The following is a 27,603-nucleotide window of genomic DNA, read 5'->3' as shown; positions in this document are numbered from 1 at the left end:
AAACGCACAATGAAATTACTCTACATACAGTCACTGAAAACTTTTACGTTTTAATGTCACATGTTGTAATACAGTCAAATGCCTTTCTTGCAAGCTCCAAACCCAAGAATGCACTAATCAATAACAATGTAATACTAAAAATAACAAGGTAGACCAAAAACACACAATATAAAAATAAGAAAAACACGATGGGTCAGTTCCAGTACCAAATTCACAATGTGCAGTGATACTGGATCGATAGAGGTAAATATGTATAGGGTTAAGGTGACTAGGCATCAGAATAAATGATAAACAGAAGTGCATATTTTTTTATTTTACCAGGCAAGTCAACAAATTCTCATTTTCAATGACGGCCTAGGAACAGTGGGTTAACTGCTTTTGTTCAGGGCAGAACAACAGATTTTTACTTGTCAGCTCGGGGATTCGATCTTGCAACCTTTCGGTTACTAGTCCAACGCTCTAACCACTAGGCTACCTGCCGCCATATATGATGATTGTATGTGAGTGTGTGTAGAGTCCTTATAAATGCATGTGCATATTATGTGTGTGTGAGCAAATTATGAAATGAGTGTTTGTATGTGTGTTGGAGTATCAGTGTGCGTAGTGTGTAGGGCCCTGTCAGTATACATAGACACAGCACAAAAATAAGAAAACAAATACAAAAGGTCAACTCAGTCTGTGTAGCCACAGCAACTGTTTGTTGGCTTAAATACATTGACATGGATTCCCACACAAACATCGATACACACATTTAGCAAAGAAATAGCTTGTGGTTCTGCTCTTGTTTTTCCCTCTGGCACCATTTAAAAAAAGGTTCCACCACATATGAGAACCCTAAAGATGGAAAATGGTAGACTTTCTTGAAGACTCTTGACCATTTCTAGGCATTGCATTCACCTTAGAGTCCTAGAACACATACTCTGTTCTAGCCTAAGTCAAGGACAAAGACAAGGTCATGCTTACATGACTATCACTGTTCCCATGCTCAGTCTACCTGTTAGTTCTGTGTTGGCCGACTTTCCCAGCTATATTAATTCCGGATTTAAATATTTACATAACTTTTCTCATATGTTCATCTTATCTATGGAAGGCATTATAGGCTTTGTTACCTGCATTAATCAATCCCAGCTAATTCAAAATGGACAACGCCAGACCCCAAGGTCAGCCTGAATGAGATTAGGAGAGGCTTGGTCAACACCACAAAGTGCAATTTAGAGAAAGGCAGGTCTGGTCTTGCTAGACTGCATGGCACAGTGGTTTTCAGTCATCTGCATTTTGACCCGGACTCATTAGAGATCTTAAATCTCGAAAAGTCAATGATGCCAGTTGAGTAAGTGGCTAATGATCGGTCTTATTATGTTGAGTTAAACATAAGCCTAATGTTCTTAAGAGAAGTTCTGGTACTACGCTGGTGGTTTCCCAAATGGGGAAAGTAATTTAATTGTAGATCAAGATATCATCTCTTTTGAAACAAACAAAAACACAAGATAATCATCAAGAAATTGAAAATGTTTAACGTTTGGACCAACTGTGATTAAGCTGTTATCAAGTCTAGCTTTTTACATCACTGTTAGTTTATTTGCTATGATAATCTAATGCCCTTTCTATCTCAAATTATTTCAGTGATGTTGACACGAACTGCATTCATATCAAGCCAATACTGGAATTAAGTTATTGTAACGCTCTACTCTAACATAAGCAAATAGATGTTTGTGACTCAAAATGAGTAAACAGCCACATTAAAATGCTATCCAGGTTTAGTTTACACATTCTTTCCCATGTAGCCAATCTGGGGGAAAAAACATGGATACAGAAAATCGAAATCCTCAGTACTGTGTGTGTGTAAAATACAATCAATAAGTGAACAATGCAAAAGGAAATCAAATTTCAGGCTTTATTGTAAGTGGTGTTTTTTGGCGCGTCAATCATTGGTCAACGGCAACGAATGGAATCAAATATGAATGAAGGGCAACGAAAAGTTTGTGACAAGACAACCTTCAATTACGAATAAATCCCAGCTCAGTGTAATTATGTCAATAAATAAAAGTAAAAAATAAATAGACTATTAAATAAAGTGTAAAACAAAGAGTTTACTTTTGAAATCAAGAAATTGTTAATTTGTCTGTAAGACAGCTACAATAAGAGTGGGCATCCCTTTGATGAAAGTTACCTAAATTGAACATAAAATGTGTAATTGTCCTATAAAAAGCAGTAAAATATGCTTACAAAGTCCAATTATACAAAAGGCAATAAACCCCCCCCCKKAAAAAAAATCCCTTTTCCAAATGAAAATCTAGAAAACTAATAAGAAAAGTACTATAGACTTCTATATTCATATATGAAACAAGGAGCATAAGATGTGAAATAAGACAATCCAAAAAAGTTAAAGCAAAAAGTCAAGTCGTGAAGAGAGTCAGTAACAAACCGTCATCTTTTTAGAGCATTGGGATAAATGACTAGTACCAGATCTGTTTGTGCTCTTGCCAACTCTATTGTTTGGTGTGTTGGCAAGAGCACAAACTGATCTGGGAAAACTATTGGATATGGATGAGCTGGTCAATTAAGACTGAAGAAAACTGATACTTTCTTAGCATTACCAGAAACAAGCACTTTATCAATGAAATGCATTGAGAGGAAAAATACTACACTGAGTGTAATGGTATCTGCATTCTCAAAGCAAATTGTTTCATCCCATAAAACACTTGTTACTAAACACCAAATAAGAAATATGGATAAAGCAATTAGAACAAGAAAAGAATGGTAAATCTAAGTTGTGATTTAAAAAAAATACTTTTACTGTCAGATTGAAATTGCATATCAAACTACACTTTACATTCTCTGAAATCATCGCAACAAGCATTTCTAATCCTAAATCATCTATTTAATAAAAAAATGTTGGGCATTTGTATTTTCAACCAACTTTGAAAAAAAGGCATGTAATCCTGACTTGATAAAGCTTGACACAATACCTTTCAAAATTAAATCCATCATAAAATGGGTCGTTCCACCAAATAGGTACCTTTTGAGTAAAGTAACTTGGTGAAAATAAACGTTTTATTTCACATAATTATAACATTCTGTCATAAAGAGCACATGTTCAAATTATAAATATATATTTTTTTAAATCCCCATCTCAGAGGTTAAATTTAAAAAAAAATACTATAGTAACTGCTTATTAAGTGCCAAATAAAGTAACAGGGTTGACGACTTAATCTTAAAGCAGCCATAAATCCCCTTGTGACAGAGGGAATGGAAGCTTGTGTGCAGCAGTGGCAATTGAATGCAAGTTTCACAAACAATGAAATTGTTAAAAGATTTCTAGCCTGTCTATCCATGGGTAACGGGGTTGACGTGTTATACTCGACCCACTCAGTTTTCCAACACAAAACGTCCAAAATGAGTAGAACTAGCTCACCTGCTTTCAGATTTTGCTATTAAATGTTCAATGTCTCTTCTGAAACAATTTTTTTCCGACATGGAATAGTTTCACCATATTAAAACGACAGTTAATTTCACATAACAGGGTTGACCATAAAATAAGGTACAGGTGTTAATTATTATTTTTTTAAGTTACGAAATCACTGACATTAAATAAATAATAATCTTCAGAAATGACTGTCAAAGCCACAAAATAACTAGGGTTTACAATGATGGTGAACATTTGGACAAATGTTGAGTTAAAATCTTCCTAGGGAGTCAAAGAGGATAAACTGAGGGACTTGTCAAAATGATGCATTTTGGCACTTTAGCAAGTATTCATTCACATAAAAAATCTGATTTGTTGTATTTTCCATGTGGTCTATATTAAATATAACATGCTTTTTATTTGTGCACAATGTGTACTTAAAATATCAAAGGAACGAAAAGGAGCTCATTTCGTGGAACGACCCAAATTTAACAAATTCTTTCAGCTGCCTCATTTTATTTCAAATGATCTTCTTATGGCATGATGATAATAATAACGACAAGATAGATGTTTTAGATGAGACAACTCAACCCAGTTGTTACTTATTTAAGTGCTTCAATATAAGTGATGTTCTTGATCCCAATCAATTAACACAAGCTTTTGCGGCCAGTTAAACTGAACATGATGAGTACCTCATATCTTTTCACGTTATTTTCATATAAACTCAAATTCATATCATAGCTTAACATCTAAATCAAGCCCAGATAAGGCACAACAGTAGCCAACAACATCCCAAACTGGACTAAGACAATAACCTCAAGACTGTGGCATACACAAATGCACCATCATGTTAACATACGTCCTGCCCAGGCCCATTCATGTCCACTCTCTGCTTCGAGTCTATTCTCATTAGTTTAGCAAGAGATTACATGGACCACAATGCATTTCACTGGCACCAACACCGCCAGACTCATACCCAAAAGGCCACAGCAGTCCACTTCACACAAATAATTGCTTTGGTGTAAGTGGTTTTGTGACTTCTTAATTTCCTCTTCTCAATATTAGTTGCTATGGAAACAAGAGACAACCTCGGAACAAGCTATTCCAAGACTTCTATCACTTGATTAGTTTCCGGGGAGAGAGGGGAAGCATGCAAACAAAATATTAACAAAGATTGGGGATTGAAATGTATCTGTACAACTGACATGGATAATACAACATATATACAGTATATAATATACACAGTCTAATCAATACATCTATTGTTGTAAAAATACTCCATTCTTTTTTTTTTTTTTAGATACGCTTAACAAGTCTGTTAGAAATCTTTAAGATTGTACAGTATTTTCAGTCTCTTTTGGCTAGACCATGCCCCTAAGAAGTTCTGTTTGTCTGTCCAAAGCCGTCCCCGCAGCTCCGCTCCAGTCCAACACAGAGTTCAAAGTTCAGTCAGAGTGCTGCCCAACTCATATTCCTGCACCACTAGCATTGGGTCACACTGCAAATACACTCAGGGTGCTGGTCTGGTCTTTCAAGCCCAGGATGCTGTATGCAATTCTCTTCAGGTGGCCGGGCAGTCTTACGCCAATGTTCTTGATATCCCTGTGAAAAAGAAAGCACAAGAAAGCAATTCAGATATAGAGCCACTGGATAGCAACGGAGGAATTCACACCTTGACCTGGTTTGGATTCCCTTCAAACTAATTTCTTCAGTGTTCCCTTCCTTTAGGTAATATATATGAAACTGTATGTGAAAGCAAAGCTTTTGAAAATAACCTCTTGGGACTAGCCAGGAGGACAGTGTCTCATTTTCAAGACAGGGCAAACATGAGGCAAACCCCTCAGAGAGGCACACGTGACAGAATCTGGTGAAGGCGTGCCACATCCAAGTCCCTCATTTCCAGGTTTAATTACAGTCTTAATTAGTTAATGAAGATTCTCCATCTCGCCCATGAATCAGTTGCCTGTCGAGCAGAGGGAGTGTCGTAAATAGTTCAGTCGAGTGCTTCCAGATGACAAGAGAAGGAGCATGGGACCGTAAAATCTCACCATGGAATATGACACACACTTCAAAAGAGGTTTCCCGTTTCCGCACAGGCCTTTTTCTTAGGATTAAAAGGAAAGCCTCGTCGGTAGATAATCTACCTCCCAGATACTGTGTTTATTGAATGAGTGATATATTTCTGGTTACAGTGCCTTCGTCTAGGTATTTTGTTCATTTTTTGGGTTGTGCGTTGGTCCAAAGTCCTCTCCTTATCCACAAATGTGCTACGCTTTCTTAATTTCCCTTATCTCCACATTGCCCCTTCTAGTGTAGTGGCTGTCCTCTCTTCTTATCCTCCTCCTCCTTTCCTTTCATGTTGCATAAGCCATGAGGGCCTTTGCCCTACACAGCCAGGACCAGCGGTTTCAGGCTGCTGCAGAAGTGCTGCCCTGGGCTGCTGGTGTGGGCGAAGGAGGGATGGAGGAATAATTGAAAAAAGGAAGGGAGGGAGAAAGAGAGGGGAGTGAGCAAATCACAAGTCACCACCACAAGGCCACCGCAAATGAGCCTGCTCTTTCTCGCACTCCATTATTTTTTCCATCTCACTAGTTTTCTTGAGTTGTAGAGAGGCCCGAGTTTATATTGTCCATAAACGGTTCTCTGGCTGTCGAAAGCTCCTTTTTCAAAATCCCCAAACACTTGGAAAACTAAGGACTTAGCTTGGGAACCAGTTGTTCGACATTGTGCAAATAGTGTATACATCTCTATTTAATATATTCCTATACTCTCATCCAATCTTAGATTTGTCTTGTTTGTGATCAATTGTTTTGTTGAACATCATCTCATTAAGTAACAGACAGAATGTCCCACAAAAATCTAATAAAAAGCTTTAAAAAAAACACTACTCACACATTCTTCATCTGCAGCACCTGGTCCATGGTGACCACTCCAGCGCAGGTGAAGTTCTCACTGTACTGGCTCATCTTGATGGACTCCAGCCACTCTGACACCGACCTGAAGGGTGAGCCGTCCGAACCACTTGTGCTGGGCAGGCGGATGGATACGCTGGAGGAGGGAAAGTAGGGCAGAATGAGCGATCATCATCACCAGCTGCCCGACAATAGACAGAGACGACTGTGATTACCCAGCGAGGAAACGGTGAGCTAAAAACCGGTTGGTGCAGCTATGGGGTAAATGACAAAATAACCTGACAGATCTTTGTCTTTTGTGTCTAAAACATGTTCAGACACCAGCACACATACAGAGACATCAAGTAGCATAGTGGTTAAAGGTCGCTAATTCAAATCCCGAGCAGACAAGGTGAAAAACCTGTAGATATGCCCTTGAGCAAGGCACTTAACCCCAATTGCTCCAGAGTTGCCGTTGATTTTTTATTTAATTTTTATTTAACCTTTATCTAACTAGGCAACAGAACTTTGTAAGGCACTACATCTCAGTGCAAGAGGCATCACTATAGTACCTGGTTCGAATCCAGGCTGTATCACATCCGGCTGGGATTGGGAGTCCTATAGGGCGGCGCACAATTCGGCCCAGCGTCGTCGGGGCACAATTCGGCCAAACCCCGACAACGCTGGGCCAAATGTGTCATTGTAAATAAGAATTCTTATTTACAATGACGGCCTACTCCGGCCAAACCCCGACGACGCTGTGCCAAATTGTGCGCCGCCCTATGGGACTCCCAATAACGTCCAGATGTGATACAGCCTGGATTCCAACCAGGTACTATAGTGATGCCTCTTGCACTGAGATGTAGTGCCTTAGACCGCTGCGCCACTCGGGAGCCCAAAGTAGGGCTGATGGGATATGCAACAAACACATTTCCAATTCACAGAGGAGTGTTAATACACACTTGTACATGTGTGAAATTGGACAAATATAAGCACCCAACAAATGATTACTAAACATGCACACATTATGCTGCCACATTATCCTCCTAATAATTTGCTTTTTCTTGTGCTCCACTTGGTTTCACCGTTTCATGGATATACTTTGCTGTGTAATTTCCTTCTAGAGAGTACTCATACCGGGGGTCGAAGTCTGCGATAGCCTTCAAGGACTCTGGGCTCCTGAGCAGCTTGTCCAGCAGGCTGACGATGTCCGGGAAACGGGGCCTCTTGGAGCGGTCCTGCAGCCAGCACTGCAGCATGAGCTGGTAGACGGCTGATGGGCAGTCCATGGGCGCTGGCAGCCTGAACGCCTCGTTGATGGCCTTCATCACCTGACAAACAGAGGCTAGAGGTTTAGTTTAGTTTATTCGCACCAAAGAAAAAAGTAATAGACAACAATACAGACATTTTATTTTATTTTTATTAACGGTGTGCAGGTGTGGTTGGAAGCCCAAGGGCTGACATGAAAACCACACCACAAAACTATATACGATACATTAGTACACAAATATAAAAGGTTTGTTAAAAGGTATAACAAAACCTACTAATTATAAATGTATAAATTAATTGATTAGTAATCCATAAAAAAACTTTTTTTTAAATTAAACCAGTGGTGGAAAAAGTACCCAATAAGTAAAAGATACAGTAATAGAAAAATGACTAAAGTAAAAGTGAAAGTCACCCCAAAAAATACTACTTGAGTAAAAGTCCAAAAGTATTTGGTTTTAAATATACTTAAGTATCAAAAGTAAATGTGTGTGCGCGCATGTGAGTGTGTGAGCGTTAGGCTATATGGAGGAGATTACTGAGTAGTTTGTTTCATCAGGCTGACCCCCAGTCTTCGCTTCAAGTTACTGAGGGATGATGATGTTTTGGCAATGTGAAGATAATTCCAGAGTATGGTACCTCTGTATCTAATAGAGAATTGACTACGTGAAGTGCGGCAGTGCACTTTGAGATCCTACACTTGAATTGAGGTTCACTGAGCTGTTATGATAGTTGGCACTAGCATTCCCGTTAGCTATTATTTCATTGGTTTCCATTGGTTTACGTTAGTGTTAGCAGTGTGGCTCTAATTGGAACTATAAGGCTTCCTGCCTTGTTTGGCTTCGTTAGCATTAGCATTGTAGTGTACCTCGCAGTTGCTCATGTCCCAGTAGGGCCGCTCGCCAAAGGCCATGACTTCCCACATGACGATGCCGAAGCTCCACACGTCGCTGGCCGAGGTGAATTTCCTGTAGGCAATGGCCTCTGGGGCTGTCCAGCGGATGGGGATCTTACCACCCTGTTGGAGGGGAAACAAGTGTACAATACACTCAGGTCAGAGCCCAAAAAATACATTGTTTTGTTCAATTCAATTAAGGTACATCGAATTCAATGACAGTCCTCTATAAGCAGTTTACACTGAAACACAGTGCTAACAAGGCAAAGGTGTTAGCAAGAGCTGAGTAAAGCCAACCGTTGTAACATGCAATGTTAACTCACACTGGTGGTGTAGGTGCCCTCAGGGTCGTCCTCCAGCACTCGGGACAGGCCGAAGTCAGACACCTTACACTCCAGGTTGTTGTTGACCAGGATGTTGCGGGCAGCCAGGTCCCGGTGAACGTAGCTCATGTCAGACAGGTACTTCATGCCAGCGGCGATGCCATGCATCATGCCCACCAGCTGGAAGGAGGGCATCTCGCCATCACGATCCTGAAGGGGAAACACATTGTAACACACACATACTGTTAGAGAGAAATATTTTGAAGCTGTGGTAACTTGAACTGTAGTAGGTCATTGTCTTTCACTTATAAAGGTAACTTGCATACGATGTACTGTAGGCCTAGTCACCTTTAGGTACTTGTCCAGTGCGCCGTTCTCCATATACTCAGTCACAATCATGGCATGCTTGACTGAAACCAAAAAAGGGCATAAATACTGTTAACTACTGCACAAAACAGACAGGAAATATATACATATAGAATTTATATATAGACAGGTAAAGTGAATGCTTCACAGGAGAATACAGGTACTAGGCTAACAGAGCCTTCTTACATTTGGTGACGACTCCCTCCAGGCGAATTATATTCTGGTGGGAGAACTGTCCCATAATGCTCGCTTCTGACAGGAAGTCCTGCCTCTGCTTCTCTGAGTAGCCCGGCTTCAGCGTCTTAATGGCCACCGCCCCCTCCTTCCGCCCTGGCGCTTTCAGAATACCACGGTACACCTCTCCAAACTCCCCTAGAGGCGTTGAGGAAAATGGTTTTAAAACCCAATGACAAGATTGAGCAATATTTCAAGCACTATCCATTATAGGGATGTGGCTTGCAGTGTTTCTCAAGTCTCAGGCGTTTGGGAAATTAGTTAAGGGTATTAAGGGTAAAGTAAACAAGGAAGGGGTCATGAGCGGTTTTGCCCCGGGTACTTTCACAGAGGTGTGTTATTGTGGGATTGTGTAAAAAAATAAATCGGAGTCTCCGTCTCCCATCGGTTGACGCCTGATGCGTGTTTGGGAGCATGGGAATCAGCTGTCACACAGGGGAGGGCCGAGCACAGTCGTGGGAATGGGGGGGGGGGTTCAGAGGGCAGATGTGGTCACACTGCAATAAACCCATCATCTGAGAAGTAGGAGTTTGGGCCCATGGAGGTATAGTATAGCCTCTTAAATACTCAGTTTTTTGGTCCAGATACTTCTGTTTATCTTAATTATTATTGCGGTCTTTTGAGACAAAGCACTGGTCCCCGAAGCCAAGCAACTGCCACACCGAATTATGTCTAAACATGCAGGGTGAGGACTTAATCCATTGATACTAATCTGGATGGTCTACCACTAATGCAACTGAAAATAAACAGATTTACGGGATTGAAAAACCCTTTAACACCTTCGTCCTAAGCACATTGTTTTAACTGGGTTCTCACTCACCTGCTCCAATCACTTTCTGCTTGGTCACATGGCTGGGATGGATCTCGCTGGCAAACTTGAGGATGGCCATGTTGGGGTCCTCGTATGTGTGCGGATCCACGTAGGTCTTCAGCGGCTTCAGTTGCTCTGGAGAAGAATACGAATAGATGGACATTATTGAAAGAACGATACAAATACATGACAGACACAGGGGGGGGGGTACTTATTTTATTTTGTCTACCTGAGCTAGAGAAGTAAGTATCCTCTGGTCCTTGTCTTGTATGAGATCGCCTTCTCCTGAATAACAGAAAAGAAACATAAGTAATTATCATCTCACTTCAAAACCCAAAAATGGTCAGATTCTCTTTTTATCCTTTCATTTCCAGCTAGTTTCAAAAGGCGCCTAAGTCATTGGTGTGTGCCACCTCGATTCACAGAGGGAACACTTTGATAAAAGACTGGAGCCTGTCTGTGTTTGCTAAGCTGTGTCAGAGACAGACCTGACGGACACAGACAGAGACGGCGTTGTGCTGCTGTGCTGAAGGAGCAGGGTCACCTCTAGCTTCTACAGAAAGAGCCGACCAGCTCTTATCCTAAAACAATGTGCCACCTGGGCCCGCTTCAATTTAAATCAACTACTTGTTAGAGTACACTCACTAAGCAATGACAAGCCACACAACACTAATTCTCCCCTAGTGAGTGCTGGATAACAGATAGAGTGAGAGTAGCAAAAGTAAAAGGGGAGAGAGGGGTGGAGATGTGGCTAAAAGGAAAGAAAGGCCATTTGAAGCATTGACAAAGGAAAGAGAACATTGAGAAAGGAAACCAGTGAAGGGGTGTTATGAATGTGCTTTAAAAAAGGACGAGGGGCAGAGGGGGGAAAAGGAGGTTATTGCTGACCGTTTGCGTATGAGCAGGACGACCACCACAATCATCAACATGGCCGCTCCGCCAACTGCTGCTCCGAATATGACCCCAGTGTTGCTCTGGGACAGTGGCACTGTGGCACAACAACAACAAACACTTACACAATGGTAACACACTGACACACACAGCTGCACCACTGATTTTAACACACACACACACACGGACAAAAGCTGCCGTAATTAGAATTAAGTGAATAATTAAATGCACAAATAAATAAATACACAAATAGATAAATAAATGGATGAATGATTGCACACAGACAATTATTTAAATAATTAATCCCACTAATTTTATTTATGTTATTGTATTTCTTCCTCCAATATGAGGTGGTGGTCAAGCAAACGTACACTACTGATCAAAAGTTTTAGAACACCTACTCATTCAAGGTTTATCTTTGATTTTTACTATTGTAGAATAATAGTGAAGACATCAAAACTATGAAATAACACATATGGAATCATGTAGTAACCAAAAAAGTGTTTAAAATCAAAATATATTTTATATTTGAGATTCTTCAAATAGCCACTCTTTGCCTTGATGACAGCTTTGCACATACTTGGCATTCTCTCAACCAGCTTCATGAGGTAGTCACCTGGAATGCATTTCAATTAACAAGTGTGCCTTCTTAAAAGTTAATTGGTGGAATTTATTTTATTCTTAAGGCATTTGAGCCAATCAGTTGTGTTGTGACAAGGTAGGGGTGGTATACAGAAGATAGCCCTATTTGGTAAAATAACATACTATGGCAAGAACAGCTCAAATAAGCAAAGAGAAACGACAGTCCATCATTACTTTAAGACATGAAGGTCAGTCAATATGGAAAATGTCAATAACTTTTAAAGTTTATTCAAGTGCAGTCGCAAAAACCATCAAGCGCTATGATGAAACTGGTACTCATGAGGACCGCCACAGGAAAGGAAGACCCAGAGTTACCTCTGCTGCAGAGGATGAGTTCATTAGAGTTACCAGCCTCAGAAATTGCAGCCCAAATAAATGCTTCACAGAGTTCAAGTAACAGACACATCTCAACATCAACTGTTCAGAGGAGACTGTGTGAATCAGGCCTTCATGTTTGAWTTGCTGCAAAGAAAACACTACTAAAAGGACACCAATAAGAATAAGAAGAGACTTGCTTGGGCCAAGAAACACGAACAATGGACATTAGACCGGCGGAAATTTGCCCTTTGGTTTGGAGTCCAAATTGGAGATTTTTGGTTCCAATCGCCAGGTCTTTGTGAGACGCGGTCTGAGTGAACGAATTATCTCGGCATGTGTATTCATCAATATGTTGTCACTTTTTGTAAGGAAATTTGAGATAAAATCTATTATAAACTGGGTGGTTTGAGACCTGAATTCTGATTGTCTGAAAGCCAATGGTATATCAGACAGTATTCCACGGGTGATGCAATTATTTTTACTGCTCTAATTACGTTGGTAACCAGTTTATAATAGCAATAAGGCACCTCAGGGGTTCGTGATATATGGCCAATATACCACGGCGAAGGGCTGTGTCCAGGCACTCCATGTTGCGTCGTGCTAAAAACAGCCCTTAGCCGTGGTATATTGGCCATATACCACACGTCCTTGGGCCTTATTGCTTAATTATATGCTGCGCCGCACGCGCATCATAAAAACACACAAAAATAACTAATGGAACATTGTCCTTGCTCGACATAGAAACAGGTGAACAGTTTTGAAACACTGAGCCATTGGCTGCCTTCCTGTACCAAGTGCCTGTGTTAGTAGTGGGTTGCTTTTGACAATAAGCCACCGGACTACAGCCATATAGTTTTGAACCTAGAAGAAGACCAAGAGACGGGAGTAGGTAAGGAGGAGTCGACCGCGATGGGCGAGAGGAATGTCCAGTTGGCCAGAACAGCATGGTAAGCTAACATTACTGAGTATCAAGCTAGCTAGCTTGGCTACAACTGATAAAGTCGAGTTGGCTAGCTAGCTAGCTGCGTTTTACAACCAGACTCAGTTTTACACTTAGCTAGCTAGATAATGAACTAAACTGCAATTATCATAAACCATTCTTAGCTAGCTAGCTATGGTAACTAAATATCTGTCAGATGTAAAGCAAGCAGGATCGTGGCATGACATACGCAATGCATGTTGGCTAGCTCACGTTAAAACTAGATCACTTAAGCAAGTGCATTCTTAATAAGCTAGCTAACTACAGTCAAATAAGGAGGAGCATGTTGTCATGATGGAATAAGTCACCTATGTGAAGCTAGCCACAATACTGATTAGCCACAACAGTGTAATTTGCTGTTCTCCTTAGCAATTGTTAGTGAGATGGGGTGCCTTAACATAAAATAATATCTTAGCTAGCTATAAATTCACATGTATGCCATGTAATTTGTCATAGCCGTTATCACAAAATGGCATGCATACTTTTAAATCAAATCTATTGTTAAGTACATACAGTGCTTGGTTGATTAAATTTACCACCTGTGGTAAATTCAATTGATTGGACATGATTTGGAAAGGCACACACACCTGTCTATAAGGTCCCACAGTTGACCGTACATGTCAGAGCAAAAACCAAGCCATGAGGTCGAAGGAATTGTCCGTAGAGCTCCTAGACAGGATTGCTTTGAGGCACAGATCTGGAGAAGGGTACCCAAAAAAATCTGCAGCATTGAAAGTCTCCCAAGAACACAGTGGCCTCCATCATTCTTAAATGGAAGAAGTTTGGAACCACCAAGACTCCTAGAGCTGGCCGCCCGGCCAAACTGAGCAATCGGGGGAGGTGACCAAGAAACCGATGGTCACTCTGACAGAGCTCCAGAGTTCCTCTGCATTCATGTTCAGGCCTGCTACCAGCAGGAACATGCAGCACTGTCAGTAAGTCATGATATTGTTTTCCTTTACATTGCACAATACGAGGCCCTGGGCCAGTGGGAGGTCGGGGGTTTCTCTCTTTCTAGCACTGACTACTTCTATCCATCTCTCTCCAGGTGCTAGAGACAGAATTGTCTAGCATTCTGCCTGTGTGATGACATATTACACATAACCACTGGTTGGATTGGATTTACTGTACTCATGTTCTCTCCTCCCTGTAAGAGTCTCCCAGACTTATCAAAACGAACATGTGTCCATCCCCCTTTCCTCTAGGTGAGTCTGCTGGCCTAACCCTGTTGTCAGCTATCAGCAGACAGTTTCCGGAGTAAGGATGCAACTATCAAGGCTTTCAAAGGCAACATTTTGGGGGATGACCAAATATTATCATTGTAGCTCATATTGCAGTGCTTTGACTGTGGGAAATCATCTCCCCAGTCAGTCCATTATGCGTATTGGACATTCATATTGCAATGTACAGCCTTACCCCATTTAATGGACACAAGATTCATAGGTATCAGCCTACAGTACCAGTGGCGGTCAGTGCCGTTTAAGATGAGGCAGAACAATCAAATTAAAATTGAGCATGGCTTTATTTCTATTGCAGCATATTGGATGACTGTCATTCATATTCCAATCACCCAGTTCAATGTAACATCGATAGCTTTAGTTTACTACATGATACACAAATATTCCCAAAACCCATCATGGAGGTTGCTACAACCTAATGAAAGTTTACAACGTAGGTGCACAGGTCGAGGGAAAAATGTTAGTAATGAAGGTGACAGACATTAACACATTCAATACCGCCTTGCACAATATTGCCTGCATCTAGCTGATCTAGGGTATAATCTTTAGTCTGTGTAGAAATTCTTACACAGGGACACTCAGTCAATCTTAATTGAATCATCCTTTATTTGTCAGCGTGCTGGAAAGGTTCCAACCAACTCAATGCACCATAGTACACATGTCAATCAGGAGCTCTGCTTGGGCAGTCCCAGCAGTTGTCTTATCTACGGCTATACACAGACAAGGTATATTTGCATGATTTAGCATAATTAATTAAWCGTTACCATTTCATTTCATTCATGTGACCGACCAATACCTCATGAGGCTTCTTCTCTCGAAGCTGAGACCTTGAAACTTTCGCTCTAAAAACAAGGTCTGGTCTTACTGCCAAATTGCAGCTACTGATAGTGAGGATTCATTCAGTCAGCCACTTGCATGAACACAGAAATTGGTTTATAGAACAGGACATGAATATAACACAGAAATTCGTTTTCAGGAAAGTACATGTATAAAATTTCCATCAGTCAAACAGTTGCAAACGAAAGTTTCTATTGGACAAATTCAGTTATGCCTGTTTTGTTTGCTTCCATTTAAGAAACATTTTTCGGCAGAATGAATACACCACTGATTTCCCTCAAACACAGTTCACTTTCATAGCAGCCACATACAAACATGACTATTTTACTCGTTATAGATACACACATACACAGTCGAAGTCGGAAGTTTACATACACTTTAGCCAAATACATTTAAACTCAGTTTTTCACAATTCCTGCCATTTAATCCTAGTAAAAATTCCCTGTCTTCGGTCAGTTAGGATCCCCACTTTATTTTAAGAATGTGAAATGTCAGAATAATAGTAGAGCAAATTTATTTATTTAAACTTCTATTTCTTTCATCACATTCCCAGTGGGTCAGACGTTTACATACACTCAATTAGTATTTGGTAGCATTGCCTTTACATTGTTTAACTTAGGTCAAACGTTTCGGGTAGCATAAATTGGGTGCATTTTGGCCCATTCCTCCTGACAGAGCTGGTGTAACCGAGTCAGGTTTGTAGGCCTCCTTTCTCGCACACGCTTTTTCAGTTCTGACCACAAATTTTCTATAGGATTGAGGTCAGGGCTTTGTGATGGCCACTCCAATACCTTCACTTTGTTGTCCTTAAGCCATTTTGCCACAACTTTGGAAGTATGCTTGGGGCCATTGTCCATTTGAAAGACCCATTTGCGACCAAGCCTGAACTTCCTGACTGATGTCTTGAGATGTTGCTTTAATATATCCACATAATTTTCCTACCTCATGATGCCATCTATTTTGTGAAGTGCACCAGTCCCTCCTGCAGCAAAGCACCCCCACAACATGATGCTGCCACCCCCGTGCCTCACGGTTGGCATGGTGTTCTTCGCGCTTGCAAGACTACCCCTTTTTCTTCCATACATAACGATAGTCATTATGGCCAAACCAATCTATTTTTGTTTCATCAGACRAGAGGACATTTCTCCAAAAAGTATGATCTTTGTCTCCATGTGCAGTTGCAAACCGTAGTCTGGCTTTTTTTTTTATGGCGGTTTTGGAGCAGTCACTTCTTCCTTGCTGAGCGGCCTTTCAGGTTATGTCGATATAGGACTCATTTTCCTGTGGATATAGATACTTTGGTACCTGTTTCCTCCAGCATCTTCACAAGGTCCTTTGCTGTTTTTCTGGGTTTTATTTGCACTTTCACACCAAAGTACATTCATCTCTAGGAGACAGAACGCGTCTCCTTCCTGAGCGGAATGACGGCTGCGTGGTCCCATGGTCCCTTGCGTACTATTGTTTGTACAGATGTGGTACCTTCGGGCGTCTGGAAATTGCTCCCAAGGATGAATCAGACTTATGGAGGTATACATTTTTTCCCCTGAGGTCTTGGCTGATTTCCCCATGATGTCAAGCAAAGAGGCACTGAGCTTGAAGGTAGGCCTTGAAATACATCCACAGGTACACCTCCAATTGACTCAAATTATGTCAATTAGCCTATCAGAAGCTTCTAAAGCCATGACATAATTTTCTGGAATTTTCCAAGCTGTTTAAAGGCACAGTCAGCTTAATATATGTAAACTTCTGACACACTGGAATTGTGATTGTGAATTATAAGTGAAATAATCAGTAAACAATTGTTGGAAAAATTACTTGTGTCATGCACAAAGTAGATGTCCTAACCGACTTGCCAAAACTATAGTTTGTTAACAAGAGATTTGTGGATTGGTTGAAAAACAAGTTAATGACTCCAACCTAAGTGTATGTAAACTTCCGACTTCAACTGTATACAAAAAATAAATATATATAGATATGTATAGAAAACGAATGCATGTCAGTATTTCTGTATTCCCTTGCCCATTTATTTAGTGTGAATTTATTTATCTTAATTTAATTCTAAATTACGTCAGGTTTGGTCCACCATCTCACACACTGGTTCTTCCATTTCAGGGCCCTGGGGTATGGGGCTGTAGCATCCCTTCATTCTCCATTCTTCTTATTAACCTGATATATGGCTGTCTTCCTTACCTTCAGTCAGGGTCTCAAATTCATCCTCTATGCTGGATCCTCCAGGGCTGCCCTCGGGGCTCAGGGCCTGTACCCTGAATAGGTAGGCTGTGCCTGGGGACAAGTCACTGATCTGCACAGATCTCTTCTCCAGAATCAGAACAGTGTACGTGGTCACATCCAGATTGTCATCCTGGTAGAGTTGGAGAAGGGGGGGGGGGGGGGATTGAAAGATGAGAACACAGTGAACCAACATGCCTTTCGGTAAGGAATCATAATAATAAGGTACACTGTTTTGTTATGCGGTATTGCTCCCCCTGTGGTGTTTGTCAACCCCGAAACCCCTCTAATTTCTTTCTTTCTTTTTTCCCCCCTTCATGCACTACCACAAAATTCCATTTTTAAGTTATATTATGTATCAAAAGACATATCCAAATAGAACATTGCAAACATTTTCAGCAGCTAGTTTGGCGTGGATGGTTTACTGTACCTTCTTGCGGTAAGTGAGTTTGTAGCGGGTGGGCTGGGGCATGGGCCTGCGGGGCGCTACAGCCCAGGACAGGGAAACGCTGGTGAGGCTCCGCTCGTCCAGACGCATGGACGTCACCTTGGGCGGGTCTGAGGGAGGAGGGGAGATGTTAACAATTTTGGAGACTGTGCAATGTCCTTCACAAGTTCAACCAAGAGCTTTTGAAATGCTTTCACTGCATTATGTTTGATGGAGTATTTAGGGATCGTGCTTATATAAGGCCATACAACTACATTTTAGATCATGCATAATAAAAGGTTTCTACTACTACCACCACCACCCCTATTACCCCCAAGTACAGTGACCCACCTGTGTAGTGCAGGGCAGTGGTCAATATGCTGGTGGATGGGGGCCTGTTGGAGCGTGGCGCCCCCTGGCTGGCGAACAGCGACACTCCGCTGTGGGCCTCCACGGTGAACGTGTAGTTGAGGTGGGGCTCCAGCTCGCTCACTGCCACCTTGGTGTCCATCAGGCCTGAGCTGGCCGGCTCGAGGCGCACCTTCTCCCCGCATGGCTGGCACGCGGTGCCCTCGCAGCGACGGCACTCCACGCTGTAGCTGATGTCACTGCGGCCGCCCGTGTCCTCCGGCGGACTCCATGACAGCTGCAGCTTGCCCGCCGCCAGCTGGGTGGTCGTGGCGACCAGTTCTCGCGGTGCTGAGGGCAGGCCTGAGGAAACAAGAGCAGGAAAATAGAAGCATGTTAGTTCATGTATGATTAATGTCGTCATTAACATTATGTTAAAAACTGTAGCATTCTGGGTCATTCTAATCTTTTTAGTGTCATAATTTTTTGGTCAAGAGAGCACTTTGTGCACAATGAAAAGCAAATCTCTCATTTGTTTTCAGTGTAGGATCCACCAATGCTGACAGTGCATTAAAAGTAAATTTCCAAAATGTCCTCCTAACCTGAGCAGGGCCCTGTAGTTGGATCATCGGGAGCACGATAGAAGTCTTCTGCACACGGACAGAGCAGTGCCCCGGAGCTCAGCAGCTTGGTGTTAACAGGACAAAGCTCGCATTGGTTGTTGGACACAAACTCTTTGAAGAAGCCTGGCTGACAATCTGAAAACACAACACACAGATAGGGGAGACTTTCATGGGGACCTGAGGGGAACTAGTTGAGAAACTGCAAATGAAAATATGGCAAGGACAACATGCTATGACCCAAAAGGCACCCTATTCCCTATATAATGCACTGTCCTATGGGCCCTGGTCAAAAGTAGCGCACTAAGGGAATAGGGTGCTATTTGGGACGCAAACACAACATTGTTACGTAGATGACTAATACAGTGTTTTCCTACATCCGAGGAGGAGTTTTGGTGCAGATTAGGCTCTAATCTATGGATTTCACATGACTGGGAATACAGATATGCATCTGTTCGTCACAGATATATACAGTGGGGAGAACAAGTATTTGATACACTGCCGATTTTGCAGGTTTTCCTACTTACAAAGCATGTAGAGGTCTGTAATTTTTATCATAGGTACACGTCAACTGTGAGAGACGGAATCTAAAACAAAAATCCAGAAAATCACATTGTATGATTTTTAAGTAATTCATTTGCATTTTATTGCATGACATAAGTATTTGATCACCTACCAACCAGTAAGAATTCCGGCTCTCGCAGACCTGTTAGTTTTTCTTTAAGAAGCCCTCCTGTTCTCCACTCATTACCTGTATTAACTGCACCCGTTTGAACTCGTTACCTGTATAAAAGACACCTGTCCACACACTCAATCAAACAGACTCCAACTTCTCCACAATGGCCAAGACCAGAGAGCTGTGTAAGGACATCAGGGTTAAATTGTAGACCTGCACAAGGCTGGGTTGGGCTACAGGACAATAGGCAAGCAGCTTGGTGAGAAGGCAACAACTGTTGGCGCAATTATTAGAAAATGGAAGAAGTTCAAGATGACGGTCAATCACCCTCGGTCTGGGGCTCCATGCAAGATCTCACCTTGTGGGGCATCAATGATCATGAGGAAGGTGAGGGATCAGCCCAGAACTACACGGCAGGACCTGGTKAATGACCTGAAGAGAGCTGGGACCACAGTCTCAAAGAAAACCATTAGTAACACACTACGCCGTCATGGATTAAAATCCTGCAGCACACCCAAGGTCCCCCTGCTGAAGCCAGCGCATGTCCAGGCCCGTCTGAAGTTTGCCAATGACCATCTGGATGATCCAGAGGAGAAATGGGAGAAGGTCATGTGGTCTGAAGAGACAAAAATAGAGCTTTTTGGTCTAAACTCCACTCGCCGTGTTTGGAGGAAGAAGAAGGATGAGTACAACCCCAAGAACACCATCCCAACCGTGAAGCATGGAGGTGGAAACATCATTCTTTGGGGATGCCTTTCTGCAAAAGGGACAGGACGACTGCACCGTATTGAGGGGAGGATGGATGGGGCCATGTATCGCGAGATCTTGGCCAACAACCTCCTTCCCTCAGTAAGAGCATTGAAGATGGGTCGTGGCTGGGTCTTCCAGCATGACAACGACCCGAAACACACAGCCAGGGCAACTAAGGASTGGCTCCGTAAGAAGCATCTCAAGGTCCTGGAGTGGCCTAGCCAGTCTCCAGACCTGAACCCAATAGAAAATCTTTGGAGGGAGCTGAAAGTCCGTATTGCCCAGCGACAGCCCCGAAACCTGAAGGATCTGGAGAAGYTCTGTATGGAGGAGTGGGCCAAAATCCCTGCTGCAGTGTGTGCAAACCTGGTCAAGAACTACAGGAAACSRATGATCTCTGTAARTGCAAACAAAYGTTTCTGTACCAAATATTAAGTTCTGCTTTTCTGATGTATCAAAAACTTATGTCATGCAATAAAATGCAAATTAATTACTTAAAAATCATACAATGTGATTTTCTGGATTTTTGTTTTAGATTCTGTCTCTCACAGTTGAAGTGATGATACAAATTACAGACCTCTACATGCTTTGTAAGTAGGAAAACCTGCAAAATCGGCAGTGTATCAAATACTTGTTCTCCCCACTGTATATACTTTTTTAAAGTAGGGGACGTGGATCAGAAAACCAGTCGGCATCTGGTGTGACCACCATTTGCCTCATGCAGCGAGACATTCACATAGAGTTGATCAGACTTGATTGTGGCCTGTGGAATGTTGACCCACTTCAATGGCTGTGCGAATTTGCTGGATATTGGTGGGAACTGGAACACGCTGTCCTACACATCGAACCAGAGCATCCAAAACATGCTCAATGGGTGACATGTATGGCGAGTATCCAGGCCATGGAAGAACTGGGACATTTTCACCTTCCAGAAATTGTGTACAGATCCTAGCACCATGCATTATCATGCTGAAACATGAGGTGATGGCGGCGGATAAAGGGCACGACAAATGGACCTCGGGATCTCGTCACGGTATCTCTGCATTGAAATTGCCATCGATAAAATGCAATTGGGCTCGTTGTCCATAGCTTATGCCTACCCATACCATAACCAAATGGCCACCATGAGACATTCTGTTCACAACGTTGACATTAGCAAACCTCTCACCCACAACGCCATACACACTGTCTGCCATTTGCCCAGTAAGGCTGAAACTGTGATTCATCCATGAAGAACACACTTCTCCAGCGTGCCAGTGGCCATCGAAGGTGAGCATTTGCCGACTGAAGTTGGTTACGACACCAAACTGCAGTCAGGTCAAAACCCTGGTGAGGACGACGAGCACGCAGATGAGCTTCCCTGAGACGTTTTCTGACAGTTTGTGCAAATCCACAGTTTCATCAGTTGTCCGGGTGGCTTGTCTCAGACCATGCTGCAGGTGAAGAAGCCGGATGTGGAGGTCCTGGGCTGGCGTGGTTACACGTGGTCTGCGGTTGTGAGGCCAGTTGGACGTACTGCCAAATTCTCTAAAACGACCTTGGAGGCGGCTTATGGTAGAGAAATTAACATTAAATCCTCAGGAAACATCTTTGGTGGACATTCCTGCAGTTAGCATGCCAATTGCACACTCCAACAAAACTTGAGACATCTGTGGCATTGTGTTGTGTGACAAAACTGCACATTTTAAGGTGGCCTTTTATTGTGTAATGATCATGCTGTTTAATCAGGTTCTTGATATGCCACACCTGTCAGGTGGATGTATTATCCTGGAAAGCGAATTTATATTCTTGTTCAGTGTACTTTGAACTCCTACACTTCCTTTAAACCATCCCCCTTCTCTCTCCATCGCTCTAAACTAATATAACTAGTCGTCCCACATTCCAGGACAGTGTGTCAGCCATCAATACTTTGCGAGAGAAAACAGAGAGCAAGACAGAATCAAGTGTGAAAAGGCAGAAAGAGAGATAGATAATGAAAAACTGAGCGGAACCATTATGTGCATAATTCAGCCGTCTTTTAAAAAGACACCTGTGCAGATATGAAACCGTATCGCTTAGATGTCTGCTGATTTCACACGTGGGAGAATATAGTGGGAGAACTGCAGGTAGGCTCCAGCTGTGCACCAACAGTAGGGGAATCAGAGTAAGACGTCGTGAAATCTCTGAGGGTCTCATGGAGGAAAGTGAAAATGAGAAGGCCACCCTTAAACGCGCCAAAAACATTCCAATGGCTGCTGGTCATGTCCTTGCTATATCCCCTTACATGATCACACACACTTGGGAGAGGAAATCTGACTTCAGTGGAAGGATTACTGTTCTCTTCTCCACACACACACACACCTTACTTTGGTTCTTCTATTTCCAGATCCTGCGGTACGGGGCTGTGTCCCAATAATCTCAAATAGCAGCTCTTCCTTAGCCAGCTCTCTTTACCTAGGTTGACTTCATTGCTTTATCAGACATGAAGAGTCTGAGGCCCTAATTTAAGACAGATGGATAGATGAATGATATCATGTAGATGGATGATATGTTTGATGTGAGCGACTGTATGCAAAGTAGGTACCAGGTAACAAGGTGTTAGAAAAAAGGACAGTTGGAGTGTGTGTGTGTGTGTGAGCGAGAGAATGCTAAAATGAAAGAGAGATTACAGGCAATTGAGGATCGACCTGAGAAAGGTGAAATATGTCAAGAATAAATGACAGATGGTTTCAGTGTCTGCATCCAAAAGACAACAGGGACAAGTCGAGAAAGAAACAGATGTCTATTCTCAGAAAAATATCAGCTTTGTTTAGTTGCTGCCTTAGTTGTGGTCAAGTATGACTGAAGTTTACTTGGAAACTGCAAGTAACCACGCTTGCCTGAAAGAAACTGCCTGCGTTTCATTTATTTCGAGGGTATTAACTCAAGTGACTGAGACATTCCCCTTCGTTTGCTCCATTCATCTTTTGTCTCGTTGGGGCCTCCAAGTTGCAGTCGAGCCATTTGTCAGCAATAGGAGGTGAACAAAGGATATACATTACAGTAAAAGTGGGCGGCAATGGTGCAATCTTTGTTTGAGAGAAAATTCCTAGCATGAAAAGAATTTGGATTGTGAATGACGTCCTGCATGCAGCCTGCACGTTGCTCATTCTTTCATGTTACCCTTCTCTCTTTCTCTGCTTGCTGTTTCTAGAACATTCACGACTACTCATTAACACCACCTCGAAGGCCAAAAAGAAATGGAGGGATAGAGAAACAGAAGGGGAGTAGATTGATAGAAAGACAGAGGGGTATCGAATCCTGCTGGAGACTTAAGAAGAAAAACGGCGAGCGAGAGGAGAATTGCATTGAGTGGGCAAACGAAACAGCTGCTGTCTCTAACCCCAATTCATAGGCCTCTGCCTCCCCTGCCTCCCCTCTCATAATCCCCAAATTCCTCTGTCCTCCCTGCTACTCCCTTCCAGCCTCACCAAAGGTTTCCAGCTAACCCATTAGCATCTCCTTTCACTAGCAACCAGCAGGCAGGAGAATGCTTTGCCATTAAACTCCAGAGAGAGGGGGGGGGGAACACTTGTTGCAAATAGTAGAAATGCCACATGGCAACTGAATAGAGGAGAATATGCTCTTTTTGCACAGCAGCGGCAGGAAAAAAAAAAGTGGCTGCAATGCGTATGGTCAGGGCTGTGGTGAGATGGCCTTACACTAAGAGGCAGACTCTGTAATCAACAAGCAGTCCAGAATACACCACCCAACGGGAGGCCCATGGGCCTAGAATAGAGGTCTTCACAGTTTCAACAGACCCAAAATTCCGAGATCCGACCTGGGACCCGAGTTGGTCCGGGTACTAAATTCTGACTTTTGTCTCGGATCTGGCTCAGGTCTGATATAATTGCCACTGGTGTCTGGATGTGCAATTAGCACCCCTTTCTCCCCAAGCCGGGTGAATGGGAAAGGAGTAGATTCACATCAACGGATGTGCTACATTACTAGGCCTGTATGCTGATGCTGAAAAATGGTGTGCTGCTGTTCGAGAAATGCTTAATTTGATTTACCGACTGGACCCGATTGGACCGTTAATGTTTGTGTGATGAGAACTGCGCAAGCTTGTTCTCTGTCTCAGCCAACTGCAACTCAATAAAATGTATAGCTTATGTCCAGCTGAAACTGGTTCTGGCTGCTCGCATCACGTGCCTGCTGCTGAGGAGAGCGAGTGAAAGGAGCCTTGGCCCAGGCTACTGTTGACGATGGGAGACTTTTTTCTTTGAAATAAAACAAAAAAAAGTTAGAGGAAAAACTGTATTGTGAAAAGAAGGCGACAAGAGGAATGTCCTTGGAGACAAATTTTAGTGGACAAAGATGAGAACGTTACTTTTCATTTATATACACTGCTCAAAAAAATAAAGGGAACACTTAAACAACACAATGTAACTCCAAGTCAATCACACTTCTGTGAAATCAAACTGTCCACTTAGGAAGCAACACTGATTGACAATAAATTTCACATGCTGTTGTGCAAATGGAATAGACAAAAGGTGGAAATTATAGGCAGTTAGCAAGACACCCCCAATAAAGGAGTGGTTCTGCAGGTGGTGACCACAGACCACTTCTCAGTTCCTATGCTTCCTGGCTGATGTTTTTGATCACTTTTGAATGCTGGCGGTGCTTTCACTCTAGTGGTAGCATGAGACGGAGTCTACAATCCACACAAGTGGCTCAGGTAGTGCAGCTCATCCAGGATGGCACATCAATGCGAGCTGTGGCAAGAAGGTTTGCTGTGTCTGTCAGCGTAGTGTCCAAGCATGGAGGCGCTACCAGGAGACAGGCCAGTACATCAGGAGACGTGGAGGAGGCCGTAGAGGGCAACAAGCCAGCAGCAGGACCGCTACCTCCGCATTTGTGCAAGGAGGAGCACTGCCAGAGCCCTGCAAAATGACCTCCAGCAGGCCACAAATGTGCATGTGCCTGCTCAAACGGTCAGAAACAGACTCCATGAGGGTGGTATGAGGGCCCGACGTCCACAGGTGGGGGTTGTGCTTACAGCCCAACACCGTGCAGGACGTTTGGCATTTTGCCAGAGAACACCAAGATTGGCAAATTCGCCACTGGCGCCCTGTGCTCTTCACGATGAAAGCAGGTTCACACTGAGCACATGTGACAGACGTGACAGAGTCTGGAGACGCCGTGGAGAACGTTCTGCTGCCTGCAACATCCTCCAGCATGACCGGTTTGGCGGTGGGTCAGTCATGGTGTGGGGTGGCATTTCTTTGGGGGGCCGCACAGCCCTCCATGTGCTTGCCAGAGGTAGCCTGACTGCCATTAGGTACCGAGATGAGATCCTCAGACCCGTTGTGAGACCATTATGCTGGTGCGGTTGGCCCTGGGTTCCTCCTAATGCTAGACCTCGTGTGGCTGGAGTGTGTCAGCAGTTCCTGCAAGAGGAAGGCATTGATGCTATGGACTGGCCCGCCTCTTCTCGTCACCCACGTTGTCCAGACTGAATCCAATTGAGCACATCTGGGACATCATGTCTCGCTCCATCCACCAACGCCACGTTGCACCACAGACTGTCCAGGAGTTGGCAGGGCATGCTCCTCATCAGGAGCATGCCCAGGCGTTGTAGGGAGGTCATACAGGCACGTGGAGGCCACACACACTACTGAGCCTCATTTTGACTTGTTTTAAGGACATTACATCAAAGTTGGATCAGCCTGTATTGTTGTTTTCCACTTTAATTTTGAGTGTGACTCCAAATCCAGACCTCCATGGGTTGATAAATTTGATTTACATTGATCATTTTTGTGTGATTTTGTTGTCAGCACATTCAACTATGTAAAGAAAAAAGCATTTAATAAGAATATTTCATTCAGATCTAGGATGTGTTATTTTAGTGTTCCCTTTATTTTTTGAGCAGTGTATTTCCGTATTTATTATGAATTGGTTGGTCATTATTATTATTATTATTATTATTATTATTATTAATAATTATTGGCCTATTTAAATAATTAAACCAGTTCTTTAAATAGCCTATGTAAAGTGCTTTGTTTAATTTTGTTAAGACATTTGTTAACTAAATGAAGCTCTGTCTAATTTTTTGCTTCATATTTAGTTTAAGGTTAAAAGTTGGTCTGTTGTAAAATAAATAGCATTAGCCTATTGATGTTATTTGTTGGGTAGAACATTTGTTGGTAATAGTTGCAATATAGGCTAGCCTGTTCAAATCAAAGGTTTCATTCTGTTGAGACATTTTCGTTAGCCAAATTAAGTTGCAGCTGTAATGGTGTTTGCTGCAATAATATAAATACCGGTAGGCCTACTACGCTACCTTCACTCAAACCATGAAAAAGGAAAAACCAAAGAGGGCAAGATGCAAAACGTAATTTAATGCTGCAATATAATAACCTCTTCATATTTTCCCTATAAACAATTACTTCACTTTCTTTTGAAATTATCCTAATAAAGTCAAGCAACTTTTGTCTGATATAGCTACTGCAGGCCTATGAAGGCAGTGAGCACCGCCACTCCATCGAACTCCGACAGTTGAACTTGAGGTGAGGAAGAATGTTTTAGGCCTACCAGAGTTACTCCTTTAATCGAACAATAAGGCTTGTCTTTATAAATCATATTCAGATAGAAAATTAACAAATTAGCCTCCTTCCGGACGTCAATATCTGTTTAGGAGTAGTAGCCTAGTAGCCTAGTATTTTTTTTAATCCATGTCGGTCGGGAACATGGCGCTGGCATATCTTTCTTTCTTTCTCTCGGTCTCTAGGCCTAAGCTCTTCTCCCTTAATATTTATATTTTAAATATTCATATCATACAGTGGACACCTAGGCCTATATGATTGCAATGGCCTGATGCATTTAGCGCTCAAATCTCCGACAGCTGAACCGCGAGGTAGACAGTTTAATACGTTTTTAAAAACAATAGGTTTTGAATATGCTACACATCGAATCGTTTTTGTAATTTGTTATATATAGGCAGTTTAAGAACACGCAACTGTGGATCATTTGGCCAATGTCGCTTGTTTATTGATGGTGCTGGCAGCGCCCAGGTTTCTTTCTACTCTCAGATCTGAACTAGCACGGGTCTATTTGCGAACGTTTCCCACTGTTTTTTGCAGAACGGGTCTAACTGTACTCGCGTCCATTTCGGGAACGTGTCTCAGTTTAAAAAATATATATATTTATGCATATCAGGTCGGGTGGGAAAGGCAACGTTTTGGACCCGTGAAGACCTCTAGCCCTTTACAATATAGTTCAGGCCCATTTCCTTTACTGCCTTTCTCTAGAAAGGTCAGCACGTGTAAACTGACTCACAATCATAGGAAATGAATCCAAGAGGTATCGGTGACCACCAGCTGATTCGTTTTTGAGGAGGAATAGGAACTGAAGAAGGGTAAAGGAATGTTCCTCAAAGTGAGAGAGTGGTTCGTCTTTGCTGTTGGACACAACAGGAAGCGCGAGGCTGACGCTGAGC

The 27,603-nt window shown here is 42.6% G+C and overlaps 1 protein-coding gene across 1 annotated transcript in view; it reads right to left on the bottom strand.

Annotated features, from left to right (window-relative positions):
- Positions 1 to 1,880: 1,880 nt before the first annotated feature.
- Positions 1,881 to 27,603, bottom strand: part of epha2b (eph receptor A2 b) — a 34,885-nt gene continuing 9,162 nt past the window's right edge. The window contains exons 4-17 of the mRNA XM_024005728.2: positions 18,704 to 18,859; positions 18,105 to 18,464; positions 17,757 to 17,884; positions 17,288 to 17,459; positions 11,081 to 11,180; positions 10,422 to 10,477; positions 10,202 to 10,327; positions 9,334 to 9,519; positions 9,130 to 9,191; positions 8,782 to 8,991; positions 8,432 to 8,581; positions 7,435 to 7,628; positions 6,299 to 6,454; positions 1,881 to 5,008 (exon numbers count right to left, since the gene is read on the bottom strand). Of these exons, the coding sequence (XP_023861496.1) occupies positions 4,900 to 5,008; positions 6,299 to 6,454; positions 7,435 to 7,628; positions 8,432 to 8,581; positions 8,782 to 8,991; positions 9,130 to 9,191; positions 9,334 to 9,519; positions 10,202 to 10,327; positions 10,422 to 10,477; positions 11,081 to 11,180; positions 17,288 to 17,459; positions 17,757 to 17,884; positions 18,105 to 18,464; positions 18,704 to 18,859 (2,165 nt within the window). The 3' untranslated portion in view covers positions 1,881 to 4,899. The remainder of the gene's footprint in view (positions 5,009 to 6,298; positions 6,455 to 7,434; positions 7,629 to 8,431; positions 8,582 to 8,781; positions 8,992 to 9,129; positions 9,192 to 9,333; positions 9,520 to 10,201; positions 10,328 to 10,421; positions 10,478 to 11,080; positions 11,181 to 17,287; positions 17,460 to 17,756; positions 17,885 to 18,104; positions 18,465 to 18,703; positions 18,860 to 27,603) is intronic.

The sequence above is a fragment of the Salvelinus sp. IW2-2015 genome, linkage group LG17 (genome assembly GCF_002910315.2).
Source record: "Salvelinus sp. IW2-2015 linkage group LG17, ASM291031v2, whole genome shotgun sequence".
NCBI classification, from domain to species: Eukaryota; Metazoa; Chordata; class Actinopteri; order Salmoniformes; family Salmonidae; genus Salvelinus; species Salvelinus sp. IW2-2015.
The sequence above is the reverse complement of the archived record's forward strand: the minus strand, read 5'-3'. Positions and strand labels throughout refer to the sequence as shown.